General features: G+C 41.6%; 1 protein-coding gene across 1 annotated transcript in view; it reads right to left on the bottom strand.

Annotated features, from left to right (window-relative positions):
• Positions 1–2,064: 2,064 nt before the first annotated feature.
• LOC141139820 (D-beta-hydroxybutyrate dehydrogenase, mitochondrial-like) overlaps positions 2,065–16,334 on the bottom strand; it is a 52,477-nt gene continuing 38,207 nt past the window's right edge. Inside the window, exons 3-5 of the mRNA XM_073626331.1 lie at positions 15,956–16,097; positions 10,600–10,752; positions 2,065–2,700 (exon numbers count right to left, since the gene is read on the bottom strand). Of these exons, the coding sequence (XP_073482432.1) occupies positions 2,231–2,700; positions 10,600–10,752; positions 15,956–16,097 (765 nt within the window). The 3' untranslated portion in view covers positions 2,065–2,230. The remainder of the gene's footprint in view (positions 2,701–10,599; positions 10,753–15,955; positions 16,098–16,334) is intronic.

The following is a 16,334-nucleotide window of genomic DNA, read 5'->3' as shown; positions in this document are numbered from 1 at the left end:
TGCTAAAAAACACCTGAAGGACTCCAAGATGGTGAGAAATAAGATTCTCTGGTCTGATGAGACCAAGATAGAACTTTTTGGCCTTTATTCTAAGCGGTATGTGTGGAGAAAACCAGGCACTGCTCATCACCTGTCCAATACAACAGTGAAGCATGGTGGTGGCAGCATCATGCTGTGGGGGTGTTTTTCAGCTGCAGGGACAGGACAACTGGTTGCAATTGAGGGAAAGATGAATGCGGCCAAGTACAGGGATATCCTGGACGAAAACCTTCTCCAGAGTGCTCAGGACCTCAGACTGGGCCGAAGGTTTACCTTCCAACAAGACAATGACCCTAAGCACACAGCTAAAAGAACGAAGGATTGGCTTCACAACAACTCAGTGACTGTTCTTGAATGGCCCAGCCAGAGCCCTGACTTAAACCCAATTGAGCATCTCTGGAGAGACCTAAAAATGGCTGTCCATCAACGTTTACCATTCAACCTGACAGAACTGGAGAGGATCTGCAAGGAGGAATGGCAGAGGATCCCCAAATCCAGGTGTGAAAAACTTGTTGCATCTTTCCCAAAAAGACTCATGGCTGTATTAGATCAAAAGGGTGCTTCTACTAAATACCGTGCAAAGGGTCTGAATACTTAGGGCCATGTCATATTTCAGTTTTTTTTTTTTAATAAATCTGAAAAAATGGCAACAATTCTGTGTTTTGCTGTCAATATGGGGTGCTGTGTGTACATTAATGAGGAAAAAAGATTAACTTAAATGATTTTAGCAAATGGCTGCAATATAACAAATAGTGAAAAATTTAAGGGGGTCTGAATACTTTCCATCCCCACTGTATACCCACAAATGTGAACTATAGATTTGTCAATGAAGACCTCTCCTTTATTTATTTATGATAAAGCAACAGGTTCACCCAAATGTAGCCCTGCTGAGCGACACATACTTTTCCTTCACTCCCCTACCTTATCCAATAAGGCACAGAGAGCAGAAGAAGAAGAATCTCATTTCCAGAGATGCATTGAGAACCATGCGATAGCACTAGGTCAGTCAATCTGGTGACTTAAGGACTTTAAAAAAGGTGAATATTTGCTGCTTGGAGGGGTATCTTGAATCTGATGGTCTGCCCTGCATGGCCAAAACAAAGGTTCACTTTAAGCTGCTGAAGAACTTTTTAAAAATAAATTTAAGCCAACTCTATGCATCCGCTAAAAAAGAAGTTCATTTATCATTACATGCAGTTCTATACAATCCTACAGGTCAACTGCACAAGGTGACATTTCCTATGGGAGTTTAGGGATCTGTTAGAACAATGCTGGTTCTATATTACATTGCTGAATCCACACACAGAAAGTCGTTGTAGATTTCAGTATAAGAGTTTAAGGTGTATATTATTTTGTCGATTTCTATTTTTATAAATTTCTCTAATGTCTGTTGGCCAAAAGTAAGTGGAAACATTAGTGATTTTATTTTTTAATGCAATCTTCTGAAAGTTTAAAGCTCTGTATAATTTAGGTTGAATGTCTGTTGTGGGGTTCATGCAGGGGAAAATAGCTGTACTACAGGCCCTGGAATCAAGGCTTGTGGCTAAACTAGGCAAGTTTATAAGTTTACAAGGTGTGTGTGGGAGGGGAAAGGAGTAGATTTAGCTCCCATTAACATTGGCACGATGACAGGTCAAATCGCATGTCAAATCCCAGCCTATTGCCGGCAATGGCACCGTCCCAATCGGTGCGATGCCGACTTTGCGGCGCCGCACCGATTTCCAAAAGTAGTTCCTGTACTACTTTTGGCGACTTCAGGGGAGACTTCAATAGACATCTGTACATGAACCCGTACAGATGTCTTTGAAATCATGCGAGTTCAGATGAAGTCCGTGTGAACGAGGGCTTAGACTGTGGAAATTATTGGTCAAAGAAAATCTACCCCTGCACTGCCAAAGCCAATAAAGCAAATTACATCTTGACAGTGGCTGTAAATGTTGTTCGAAAGGAATACGCTGTCAGAAATTCTCCCCAATAAGTGAAGAGTCAACTGTTGCATAATAAAAAGAGATTTGAGGAGGAAGGCATGTTTGCAAGTTGATTTATTCATAACCAGAGCAGTTGGTACAGTTTTTATACTGACCTTCCTGGGAACCCCCCCCCAAAAAAAGGCATAGATGGTATTTATTATTTAACACAGCACACATAAACCTGCACACGTAGTTTCATCAGTACTTTCAAAATTCTGTCTTCAGTGAACATAAATCCAGTCTGCAATGCCGGCAGGAAGGTGGGACATAAGCTGCAGCTTTATCCAGTAATAGGTGTCTACAGGGTTGTACCGTGTATTGGGATATTTAGAGCATAATGCATGTGTGATTGCATCGAGAACAGCAGTCATATCTTTCTGACCAGAACTAACAAAAGCTTTCATTCTGGCAATCTGCTGAGAAAAATGAACGCTTCCATAATCAGCACGTACAATTTCTGAAGCTTGCTCCCACATCTCTTTTCCACGTCTTTCTACTCCTTCTTTAGTGAATATTCCAGTGGCAGCTATAAAGTTTCCAGGTTCAATAGCAATGACCTTCACCCCCCACTTGTACATCTCTTGTCGTAGACAGTCAGAAAAGGCCTCTACTCCATATTTGGAAATGCAGTAGCTTGACCGGGATGGGCTGCCCATTCTTCCAAGCATGCTAGCCATACATACCACCCGACCTTAAATGCAAACAAAACCAGAATAAGTAAGTTTGTAGATGTAGTTTTCAGCAAAAATAAGACATAACGGTAAAAGTAAAAGTATTCATAGTATCAGGGGATTGTTACCAGATCCAGTCAGTTTTGGGAGGATGATGCTATTAGAGTTCACTAGACTCCAACTAACTTACCGGTATCTCAGGGGATGGTAATCAGGCACGTTGGGGTATTTAACTATTTATATTATTCCCCCTTACTTATCTGGTGCAAATGGTATGACTGCGCTTTACCCTTCTTACCTACAGTGAAAAAATATACATACATGGCCAATCTGAACATACGGTTATTCAAAAATCCTCCAAAAAGATCGTCTGGTGGTTGAATAAATCCTAGACATCCAAATATCTTTTGATTAGCAGGAACCGACATCTGACAGTGGGGTTGATTTACTAAAGGCAAATATACTGTGCATAGTAAATGAGGTAAAGCTTTACTTTGCAAATAATACTCAATCACATTCAAGGAAAAAAAAAAAACAGCATTTTGCTTGCACGTGATTGGATGATATAAATTAGCAGTGCTTCCCCTCATTTCAGAGCTTCTCCTCAGATCTAGAGCAACTGCACTTGCAGCGCACAGTATATTTGCCTTTAGTAAATCAACCTCAATGGGGAAGTGGAAAGTGCAAATGCTGGTGAAGTTGTGTATGGCAGCTGATTAGCTTCTAACTTCAGCTTGTTCAATTAAGCTTTGACAAAAAAATGCAAGCTGATTGGTTTCTATTCAGAGTTGAACCAGATTTTGCACTCTCCAGTTTTAGTAAATCAACCCCAATGTCTTTTGGTCAAGTTTGGGTCATAAAGAACCAACATTCTTGATTATAGCTTTGCAGCAGGTACAAACCGCTGGCAGTTTCATGCCAGCTCACCATAAGACAAACAGTACAGATCGGATGAGGTTTTCTAATCTGTTTCAGTGCTTTCTCCCTGCACAGCTGTTTGCCAGGATTGGCCAAAGCCTCTCCTAGAAACAAGATCATCTCATGAGCTGACCAATCACAGCCAAGTTGTAAATTGAATGTAGCTCAAAGAAATGGATGGGCAGACATACAAATCCTATTAGGTAAAACATTTCCTTTATATGGATTTTTATCTGCATCTGGATTGTTACCTTTGTCTGTTGGACTGTTATTGATGGACTGCACCAACATGTATTATAATTCAGTTCACAAGGTATGACTGTTGGTCCTTAGGAAAGGTTAGGGGACAAGAGGAATATGTATGAGGGTTATTCTATCACAGAGGATAAAATTAGCCACGCTGATTATGTTTTAGCAAAATTCTAGCTAAATTCTTATATAAAGCAATAGCTTGACGGGGAAGGGAGGGGGGATTAGGGCTCTTCCAGCTTAATGTTTTTTTTATTTTTTGCAAAAAAAGAAGATGGAACAATGCCTTTTGTGCTGACCCATGGCTTAATCTGTTAAATTTACCAACAAACACAGTGATGGATAACAGATATTAGACATAGAAAGAGTTTCAGAAATAAACTCAGGAGTTTTAGACCAGAAAGATACATTTGGGGGCTCTTCCATACCATTATGTATAAAATCACCAGCATTAACTTTGCATTTATGGCACATGAGAGAGTCAGTTCTTTCCACGTGAGCCAGCTTATGCATGGTATAGTATATAGTAGTATATATTTAAAGCATAACTCTACTTTTGTTGAGAAAAAAAACATTCCCCCCTAGGTGGGATTTTAACTAACTTTATTGCAGATCCCTATCTTTTGTTATTCTGAAGAAATCCTTGAGTGTTTCTCTGTGCCCATGTGGGAAAGTGAGTCTACAGCCTCTTTCACACGTGCTTTCTGCTCAGGTCCGCCTGTCAGTTTTTCAGGCGGACCTGATCGGACACTCCTTTCACCTCTATGGAGCGGTGGATGTCAGCGGTGACATGTCCCCTGACATCCGCCGATATCCGATCCTGTCCGTGAAATCCAGATGGATGGTGACCCTATTTTCCATCCATCTGGATGATCGGATCGGATGAAAACGGACAGGCAGTCCGAGCGAGGCTGACAGGTCTGTCTCAGCACAGTGAGCGAAGACAGATCTGTCATCCACCTGCTCAGTGGGGATCAACGGATCAAAGGGGATCAAAGTCCGTCGTGTGAAAGAGCCCTAATGTCAGTGGTTTCATGATTATCAATCAGCTGTGGCAGCTGCAGGGCACTAATGAGGAAAGCTGCTGGGCCTGCACCCCTTTAGATGTGATTTCCTATTGGGAGTATCTCACCAAAAATGATATTTTTGTTGCAGGGGATGCTGGAAATCAGACTTGTATCTTAGTGCAGACTTCTGGGAAAATTGATGAGCCAATCACACAAGCAGGAAATTATGTTTCTGAGAGGCGTTGTGTACACATTTTGTGTATAGTACACATCCAGGTAGCCATATTGCATTGCATTTTCAGAAAATTACAGCGGCTGCAGATTGTAACAAAAAGGTTATTTTTTTTTATAACATTCAATTACAATATGATTTGTGTTGCAAGTGTATACACTATATTGTTTTTCTTTTTTTTCTTTGCTATTTTTTTCCCCCACAAAAGTGGAGTTACCCTGAATCAAGCCCTAAAGGAGAGGGCTTGATTCAGATATTAGTTAAAGTGTATTCTCCCATAAGTTGTCATCAGCCCTGGTCAGTAATTCTTACCAAGGATATTCCATTTGTAGAACAGGCTACATTGCACAGACTGAATTATGTTTATCTGTGTACTTAAAGTGGAGTTCCACCCATTTAAAAGTCAGCAGCTACAAAAATTGTAGCTGCTGACTTTTAATAATCAGACACTCACCTGTCCCATGGTCTAGCAATGCGGGTACAGGAAGCCTCGCTCCTCTCCCCCTCCTCTCCGAGGCGCCGGCATTCTAACTGTGGGCACCAGGCTGTGGCTTCACAGCCTGCCGCGCACTGCGCATGCGTGAGCCGTGCGCTGTGAATGGCTGGGCAATCTTCTGGGACCTGTGACGTGTCCCAGAAGATTGCAGGGAGGGAGGGAGGAGAGGTGAACTTCCTTCTGGTGCCGCAGAGCCAGGGGAATAAGAGGAAGCTGGTTGCCTGTAAAAACTGTACCCGCTCCTTCCCCCGAAACAATGGCATGCCAAATATGGCATGTTCAGGGGGTCACCAACACTTAAAGCGGAAGTTCCATTTTTGGGTGAAACTCCGCTTTAACCATTTGCCCGGCATACAGTTTTAACTGTAAAACTAAGGTCAAAGTAAAAAATTTGTTTAGAAAACAGGACTTTTAAATAATCTCTGGAAAACTCTTCACTGAAACAAAGTTTCATGTTATATGTTCCTTTAACACATATATATGCACAAGGAACCAAGTGTGCTGTACGGTTCTATATTTTGCTCAGTAGTTTTGTAAGTGGCCTCCTGTGGTACTTTAGTTCCATTGACTTTAGAGATACGCCTCGGCAAAAAATGCAACACACGATGCAGACGTATTTTGGAGTCCCCACATCAAATAATTATTTAGGGATAAATTAATCCTTTAAATCCTGTGACATAAGCATTGAAAAAATCTTTTATTTTGGCAAAATTCTATTTTTGTAGATAGTTAGATTTTGATGAAGGCACATACCCTTTACAATGAAATGTCTTACTCCCACTAGCCTTTTATTTCCAACTGGGTTGATTAAATACAACCCTTTCATTCAACTCACGATAGAATCACTTGATCATTTTGTTGGCTGTACTGCACAGAGGTTTTCTCAGAGGCAGTTTTATTCTATACTATGCCACACTATGGTGCCTAAATACATCTTCTAAAATTAAAGCAAGTCATATTATTACTATGTTGACGTCAAATATTTCTCAAGAAAGCCATGTTATATCAATGAGAGAGGCTGAAAAAAAGGAGAATAACTGCCATATTCAATTAAATCTTGGAAACCGGAAGGCTCCAATTTGCAAGAGACCTCTCTGAAATATCAGCATTACTTACCACACATGCCTCCTCTGAGAAGGTTGATTCTTTAAAGTGGTTGTAAATGCTCAAGGTTTTTTACCTTCATGCATTCTACTAAACCTTCTGTGTGCAGCAGCGCCCCCTGTCCATCTCTGTCCAGCCAGAAAAGGAGATGAGGGCGCTCTGGTTGACGTGGATGGCTGGTCTAGGGGGATGATGGTGGATGGCACTTCAGGCAGCACTTTGATTGAGAAGAAGCATCTCTGAAGACATATAAAGAAAGAAGGCGCCTCTAAGTGCAGTATTAAAAATTTAAGTGCACAAGGGGTTAAAAACACTTACCAGATAGTTGAGTATTAAAAGCATGTCAACATGGAGTCCTCATCTGTTATCTGGGTCCGACCTCAGTCCGTGGATGGAGAGCAGGGTGGAACCGTCCAGCAGCTGTCAGGTTTCTTCCATACGTGCGAGAGCGAAGAGGCAGTGAGGGGGCCTGTGTTCCGGGTTCACACTGGGACACACGAGGCTGATGGCATCAGTGAGGAGAGGTGGGCGGTAATACGTTTCGGAGCATGCGCTGCTCCTTCGTCAGACCTCAGTGGACTGACGAAGGAGCAGTGCATGCTCCGAAACGAGTTACCGCCCACCTCTCTTCACTGACGCCATCAGCCTTGTGTGTTCCAGTGTGAACCCGGAAAACAACTGCCTCACTGCCTCCTTACTCTCCATCCGCGGACTGAGGATGGACCCAGATAACAGATGAGGACTCCATGTTGACATGCTTTTAATACTCAACTATCTTGTAAGTGTTTTTAATCCCTTGTGCACTTAATTAAATTTTTAATACTGCACTTAGAGGCGCCTTCTTCCTTTACATCTCTATCCAGCGATGTACATGAGAGCCTTGGTTCTCCTGGGTATTTTCCTCCACATTGTCTGAGACAGCAGCGGTAGCCATTGGCTCCCGCTACTGTCAATCACAGCCAGTAAGCCAATAAGGAGACAGCAGGGGCGGGACCTAGTCGTGCCATGTGTGTGAATGGACACATGGAGCAGGGGCTATGGGGGCACTAGGCAGGAGGGAAGGGCTTAGAGTACCAATGGGGGACCAGTGAAAAAAGAGGATCGAGGCTGCTCTGTGCAAAACCACAGCACAGAACAGGTAATGTTCATTATTTAAAAAAACAAAAAGCTAAACTTTAAAGTGGAGTTCCACCCGCTTTTACAACTCTTCAGCATCCCTCACTAAACTGTGCACTGTAAACAAATTGGATATTTTTAAATTTTTTTTCTCAGCACCTACTGTATATCTGCTGTATTCATTTTTCACTTCCTCCTCCCTGGCCGTGGCCCATCACATCATTTCCTGTTTGCAATGTCTTCTGGGAAGGGGCGGCAACTTCCTCTGACACTGCCGTTGCTATGGAAACTTGACCTGAAACCTATTACACTGCTTGTGCTGCACTGATCATGTGCGAGATCTGCAAGGATGAGATCCAGGAAGAAATACAGTCTGGCTTCAGATGCCCACACTTAAGATGGCCACGGCCTGCTGTAAGTTTATAAAATAACAAACTACTGCTATAAACCAACAAAACAGACCTTAGTTTACAGACTAACTTTACTAGAATACATTAAGCTTGTGTATTATAGGGGTATTTTTATTTAAAAAGTATAATTTCGGCTTTAATGTCACTTTAAGCTATACCTGACAACTTGTGAATATGGCTATTTGTGTGAAGTCTTTAAATACAAGTCAATTTGAATGCAAAATTAGTTTGAAGCAACTCAAAGCAGCTCACATGCAATTTAAAAGCTGGTCAAAGAATCTCAAGGATTACAAGTAACACAAACCTACCTCTGAGTCTGATCACGTCACATAAACTAGTCAACAAGATTTACTTGTTAGCGAGTCACTTGCTAGCCGCAGCAAGCACACACTAGGAAGATCCACTGTATGACTTCATAACAGCAGTTCACAAAGTGTTAGCAGTCTGTTAAGGCCACTTTAACAGTTTGGAAAATGGTTTCTAAATAAGTCTGCGTACTCCTGTCATGAGACATATTGGAGCTGCCATTGCTGGCCTACGCCTGTAAATGCTACTTGCCTGACTGTGATTGGTTTCACTACTTGTTCCATACTTGTTCCATGTTCTTAAAGCATAAGTGTAACAAAAAGTGTTGTGATTTCTTATCTCTACACTTATTCAAGGTCTGTAAATCAGAAAATGCCTAATCCAAATCTTCAGCACAACAGCCAGGGAACTTATTTTCTCAATGGCCAGGTCTGCAATGGCAGGCCTCATACATCTCTCATTACAGCTGTATTTTAAGTAATCATGTGGCTGTTCTGGGCACAGGCATCTGCTGCTTTTATGATAGTACAGTAATCTCCTGATGTATAGCCATTTCATGATGCATTCACGTTTTCTGTAAAGTTACTGTGAGCTGTAATAGAGTAGAAAGCAACTATTTTTCTTCCTACTGTAGTTGCTGTTTAGTCTACTTATCTTAGCTTACCCCTATTAGAGTGTGATAGAACTATTAGGGAAGTGGGTGGAGCAGGAAGGCCACAGGAAACCCAGAGGAGTTCCTGTCACTTCTAACTCTATTAAGGTTTCTACTTTTGTTTAAGGTAAGATGGTTGCGTTCATTCATGCATCATGACATGGGGCACCAGTAGGTTGAGGCAGGTATCAGGCAGAACAAAATTAGATGCATCAGACCATGGGACAGGTAGTGGTACAATGGCCCTGTTGGCTGGGTTTAGGGCTTTCCTCTTAACATGCGGAGCATATGGAAGCATGCCCTGCACACTTTATCATGAACATTTTTAAAGAGTAATATAGAAGCTGCTATTGCTGGTCTCCGGAAAATGCTAGTTTCAATCCATTGACCTAGAATAAGTGTGCATAGCATAAACATCAGAGTAAAGTGAAAAATCCTTCTCTATATAATTGTTCCAAGACAACGATTCAGTTTAGAATATAACTGGGTCAGGATAACAGCCTGGCAACAATCATTTTCAAAATAAGATCTCAGCAATGGCAGCTCAATGTTTTCTCAGTAAAGGCTTCCTTTAAGTAATGGCATAGCAGCAGTCTTAACACATGGAACCACCACTCCACTATGTCTTTTTTTCAAACATGACAGACTCTTACACCGTGCAGCATTCTTCTGTAACATGGAAGTTTTTTCCTGGGTGTGCAGTAGGGATATATGTACAAAATCGAACAATATAAGCATATAAAACATTCATATACACAGCCTTAAAAGAACACCTACAAAAAAATCACTGCTCCTTATTGTCCATATAACGATCTATACTGCAATGACTTAAATTAGGGGGCATAAAGTTTAAGGATAGGCATAAATAGCTTGACTGCGACCCCATTCTGGTGACTCGATGCAATTAGGCCGTTTAGGAATACCATAAGGGGCAATAATGAGCACTTTTGACTACAGAAAGTACTTGTTCTGAAAAGCTAGCACCTCAATGTGTGGATGCTCTCAGCCAAGTCACAAGGTGGACTGCAGTGAGTCTTGGTGCTCCTGAAGACAAGCAGATGTCTCTGCCTATAGTTTTAGGCAGGAGTGAACTCATATGGCCAGACTAATTTAAAAAATTAAGCTTTATGATTAAGTGTATAATTGAAAAAATAAAGGTCTAATAAGTTACACTTTTTATACTTGACTTGTCTTTGTTTGTTTCTAAGATTAACCTGGTATCTCATTTTGTATGTGGTGTGGGTCACACTACATGGATATTTGTAGGACACGAGGATGCATCTGTGTACTGGCAGTTAAAAATGATTCTTCATAATACATATTATTACCTAATATCCAAATGCTATTGAATTGCAGAGTAGTTTATTGCAAAATAATGCTATCCAGCCTGCTACTCTGTAAATTAAAGATTATAGTCCTAACAACTTACCTTTACTGTGACGTATCAGAGGCAAAAAAGCTTTTGTCACTCTAATAGTTCCCCATAAATTCACATCTGCAGTTTCTTTATATGTGTCAAGACTTGTAAACTCCACTTCTCCAAATGTAGCAATGCCAGAGTTATTAACCAAGCCCCACAAACCTGAAATGCAAAATAACCGCACATAAAAAAGAAAAATCGGACACATGCAATAGACACTTTTAATATTCTAGCCACATTCTTCGCTGTCAAAGAAATGTTTCCACACAGATTTACTTCTACTCACTACACTTAATTTGGCCTAGGTTAAGCTTACTTTACATAAATTTCAACCTTAGTAGACCAGGCCCTTTGACTGGATGTTTCTAAATAGTTAGTTTGCTAGGACCATCTTGGAAGAACATTTATTTTACACATATTCTATATGTATTGTAGTGTAGTATTTGGAAGGATGCCTACAATTTGGCCCCAATACCTATTTTAGCAGGGCCATATAGTGCAAGAAAATGTGCACCCATTAACTATGAATTATGCCTCGTACACACGAGCGGATTTTCCGTTGGAAAAATCTTGGATGGTTTTTCCGACGGAATTCCGCTCAAGCTTGGCTTGCATACACACGGTCACACAAAAGTTCGCTGAACTTTCGACCGTCAAGAAAGCGGTGATGTACAACACCATGACGAGCCGAGAAAATGAAGTTCAATGCTTCCGAGCATGCGTCAAATTGTTTCCGAGCATGCGTAGGAATTTTGCGCATCGGAATTGCTACAGACGATCGGAATTTCTGATCGAAAGTTTTTCTGACCGAAAAATTGAGAACCTGCTCTCAATCTTTTGCTGGCGGGAATTCGGCCAGCAAAAGTCCGATGGAGCATACACACGGTCGCATTTTCCGACCAAAAGCTCGGTCTCTTGCTGGCCGAATTTCCGATCATGTGTATGCGGCATTACAGTAACGTGGGAGAAAGTTACGAGAAAAAGTATCATTGCATAATAGTAAGTGATTGTGTTAAGCACGTAACAAACTCGCAGGTATACAAGAGGGGCAATGCGTGGCACAAAGTCAGCTGTAAGGTTGTTGTTTTAGAAATACTTTGGTAATGTTTATTGCTCTCAGGTTTCCATTAACTTGTTTGCATTATCAATAGTTATTTTCTAAAATTCTAGTTGACTTATTTCTCTCCTTTTTGTATTGAGTTAATGATTTTACAGTGCATCCTTTCCACTTTGATAGCATCACCTTACTGGCTTACTGCTTTAGATCCTTACAGACACATAAGAACTCAGTCTTAGGGACAAGCATAATAGTGACCCTGTGAGCATCTAAAAACAGAACAGAAATGCCAGATTCCTTTACAGCAACTGAAACACTAATGATTGCTATTCGCAACATGGTTCTCTTTTCAGATAAGTTTTGTGTACAAGGGGAAAAAAAACATTGAGTTTTTTCAAACTCTTACCTCACAAAATTTAGATATCACTTTTACAACTACATTATTTCACAACCAGAGCTCATTGATGTGTAGATGCCCAGACCAAATTTAGTGGTGTCAATATGCCAAAGTTAAATTGATTATAATCCTGTAGGTAATAGCTACCTAAACAGACTTTTAGCTGGCACACTTATAAAAGCACTGTGCTTTGTTACTCTTTGTATAGGCCAATAAATGGACAGGAAAAGGGAAATTGGAAATATATTATATACAAGTAAAAATGTGTGCCATTACAGAGAGACTTCAGAATGGGTTTATTTTTATGAAAAACATCCACACTGCATGTGCTCACTAGCAGTTCACATAGCGATCACATGATTGGAAACCAGAAATTAGTCCCCAGTTGTTTGTGATGACTAGAGCTGCTAATATTTGATAGTGCTCCCGCTAGATGTAACCTGTTAAAAAAAAAAGTGGATCAGAATTTGTGCTTAAAAAATCCTGTCCCAGGAGAAATGCATGGGATGCCTTTGCTAGCTTCCTAGTTGCCTGGCTGATCCTTTGGCTTTAATTCTTTTTGCATCACAGGTAGAACATAACTACCTGATTAAGGATGAAAGGGACCCACAACACAATGTGGTCAACAGAAAAAAAAAAAAATTGGGAAAGCCTCCAAGAAAACCTATGACCAGACCTTCAAGAAAAGACCAGCCAGTATACATGGAAGGACCTAAGCCCACAAAGTCAGCCTAAATTAAAGGATAGGGTGCAAGTGGGACATCTCTGAAAGGCTTGGCAGGGATGAAAGATATAGCACAACCCTAAAATGGTGAGAGGGTACACCGGAAAAAAATGCGGGTTAAAAAAAAAATCCACTTTAACCCTTGGAGGTGTCTCTGTGGTCTGACAGATGAACTGCAGGATCTACCTAATCCTGAACAGTGAACATGGTTATAAAAATTTCCAGACCTGCCTGGTCCAGAGAAGTGCCATAAGCACTGAGTGAGAAACAATCTAGGCATTGCTGCTAAGAACATTCACATGATTAAGGGCAGAACAAGGGACGGCATCTGTAGAAACTTCTTCAAGAAGCTGCTGATCAGCCAGAGCAGGAGGAGCTATCCCCAGGTAAATCTAGTCCTGCAAAGGCCTTCAGACGTATTCTATCCCCAACAGAGTGTCCCTTCAGCAGTATTACCAGCATGTTCCATCTGCTGACAATCCTAGGAGACATAGAGCTCCCTGGTACAGGAGAACCAGATCCCAATGCATTTAAGGAAGACAACAAAGAGCAGTACTGTTAATGTTGTCCGGTCCTGTTGCAGACCAGATTCCACACCCTTCTGGAGAAGGCACCACCAACACCCAAGAAACTGACTCTTGGCATCGTCTCCAACAAAGAGAGAACCATCTTGTATGTGTTAGACCCTTCAGAATGGTACCGACTGCAGGGATCCAAAAAGGTCATCCAAACATTTCTCAATGGGATACCAGGAAAGGTCACTCAGGTAAACACAAGGGCCAACGCTCAAAGAAGTAGCAGGAATTTGAGGAATGCATGTAGATAGGAGACAACCATAACTGGTTCTAGTCGACCTTGTAGGTTAGGAAGTCCTTCAGGAGAGGAGAGATGCTGAGGAGTATAATGTACCATGAGGGGCTTGACAGGACCAAGGGACAGAGGATGCTACAAGGAAGAGAGTAAGTGTCCATCTGGAGTACAAATCCAAAACCCAAATCCCCATGTGGGCAGGAACAAAGGGTCCTGGAACGTTGAGAACCCAGGGAGATTGCATTATTTTGTGCAATACCACAAGAAATATAATGAAAAGCAACCAAAGGAAGTGCCAGAGACAAGAGCTTAGCCTGTGGTCTAAAAGGGGTGTTCTCTGCACCCAAATGCCAGACTCCTCAGGGTGCTTTCATTCTGCATAGAGAAGCATTTCAAATAGTAAGTGAAGTGGAAAGGTCCTAGAAGACACAATGCCTGGACCAGCAGGTTGATCACCTAGTTGTGAAATAACCCCTTGTAAATCTGAGGTGATGTCAAAAGACTGCGGTGCCTCAAAGACAAAGATAGACTGTTGGGTTTCTGCGTATAAGTTACAGATAATAACAGGGGCCAAAGGCTGATCTCAGAATTTAGGAGGGTCAGAGATAGACTCTGCAGTCAAAGGTGCTGGGAACACACTGCAGGCAGGGTTCCCCAATAACTGAGCACATACAGCCAAAAAGTACTGGGTGGACATGGAGGAAGACTTGGCCTCACTCGATGGAACTGAAGGAGATATCAATGATAATGATCCTAAAGCAATAGGGGTTCCAGATTACAGGTGCTGGGTCCTTCTGGGGATAATATGTAAATACCCCCAGAAGCATTAGGAGTGGGGTCACATGTGGCAACAGCATTGTCCCTTCTGTGTCTTAGCAAAGACATGTTGCATCCTTGCACCAGTGATGCAGCAAGGTCCAAATGTTAGGCAAGGCCTCAGGTACTCAAATCAAGCAGCTAATAATGATGAGGGTTTCAGGTGGCTGGAGGTCACCAGATCACTGTAGGCAGGCAGTGGAAACAGACAGGTGATCCACGTGGTGTTTCACAGGCAGCAGTGAGATAGTGTTTTCTTTAGGCTGAATGTCATAAAAGAGAGCAAAGAGTCTGTCACTCCAGCCTGAAAATAATGTCAGCTCTCGGCCCCTCAGCCTCAACTCTTAAAACAGTATATCCGGTGGTGCCTGGATTTTTAAAAAGGCAATTAGTGGTGTAAACAGAAAGGTAGCACCTGGTGTTTTAGCAAATTACCTAAATCCAGGCGCTACAGCTTTAGTGTAAAGGGAAAAAAAATGTAATTAAAATCCAGTCACTTGACCTCCCTGCTCATAAAAAAACTCCCAGAAGTTGAGGAGTAAGCAGAAGAAAAACACACACACAAGGCCGCTGTTGGTAGGTGATCACTAGATGCTAGGGAACAGTTAATGAGCTCAGCTGGATGGACTGATGCATGCTTCTATATAAATAGTTACTGAAATAAGGTATGTATCCATAGGGTCTGTTAAAAAGTTTATTGAGCACATAAGGACAACTGTCTCTTTAAAATTAATGATGCTGTAATAAAAAGCTCACTGTAACACTGTAAAGGTGTAATAGCATACCAGCCTTAGGCACTGTGACAATCGCTGATTAAACAGGTGACTCCAAGGAAGAGGCCAGAATCAGTTGGAGAGATGATGTCCAGTGTGGAGAGGTTGTACAGCAGATTCCAAAAAGCCAGCGCACAGGAAGTGACACATAGCCGGACAGGAAATTACCTCACAAGAACTGCAAGCTAGGAGGAAGCCACAATGCTCACAGGAAGGAGGCTTGAACCACAAGCAAAACAGTTGCCATGACAATGCGTTTCGTGGTCTTGCCTCTTTTTGTCATGGCAACAAGGTCACACCTGGGGCTCTATCTGGGCTCTTGAACAGGGAAAAATTCCATGGCTTATTAACACAATATACCAAGGTATGGAACATGCCACAATACAGAACCCAATGCCTGAAGGTCACATTCCAGGCTAGCCCCAAAATCTCCAGTCCGGCAGGGTCTAGTTACAGTCTCCAAAGCTAGGCTGAGCTAATACCAATCCAGATAACTGCTATATAGAGACCAGCTCATGTAGCAGTGTAGCGAGCAATTGTGTTTGAAACCACAGAAGAAAAATATACAAAGAGAAAAAAATGGGTAGAGAACAGGTTATAAGGAGGCTTGCTTCCAATTTTTTCTGTTTGCCACTATCCAAACCTTTTGCAGGCGGCAGTATAATCAACTGTATCTGAATCTGGGTCCTTCAATGGACAATATAGAAAACACCTATATAGGCTCCTGTAAACATACTGATGATAGAATAAAGTCGGGTACATGGCAGATTTTTGGATCTATTATCCACCTTTCTCGGGGTCCTCAAGGTGCTCCTTCACAAATTCCACAGCATGGGCAACTTCTTCATCACTGCAGACATTCATCTGAAGGACTTTCATGCGATTGCTTTGCAATTTTTCCAACTCTTGAGCTCCTTCTCCATTCTTATCCTGGAAGTATTGCAGAAAAGGGTCTACTGACTACAGTAATGTATATTGGTAACAATGAAATAAAATTGGAATACACAGCAAGATATTTGCATAAACAGGACACAATGGGATCAGAAACATAGAGATGAATTATACAGATGGAAAGCATGGCAGTTAGCAATGTGTCTAATACATTTTATCCAACTTTCCGAATATGAAGTTGCAAGAAGCCCACCACAACCCGTATGAAATTTCAGC

This window comes from Aquarana catesbeiana, linkage group LG04 (assembly GCF_042186555.1).
Source record: "Aquarana catesbeiana isolate 2022-GZ linkage group LG04, ASM4218655v1, whole genome shotgun sequence".
NCBI lineage: Eukaryota > Metazoa > Chordata > Amphibia > Anura > Ranidae > Aquarana > Aquarana catesbeiana.
The sequence above is the reverse complement of the archived record's forward strand: the minus strand, read 5'-3'. Positions and strand labels throughout refer to the sequence as shown.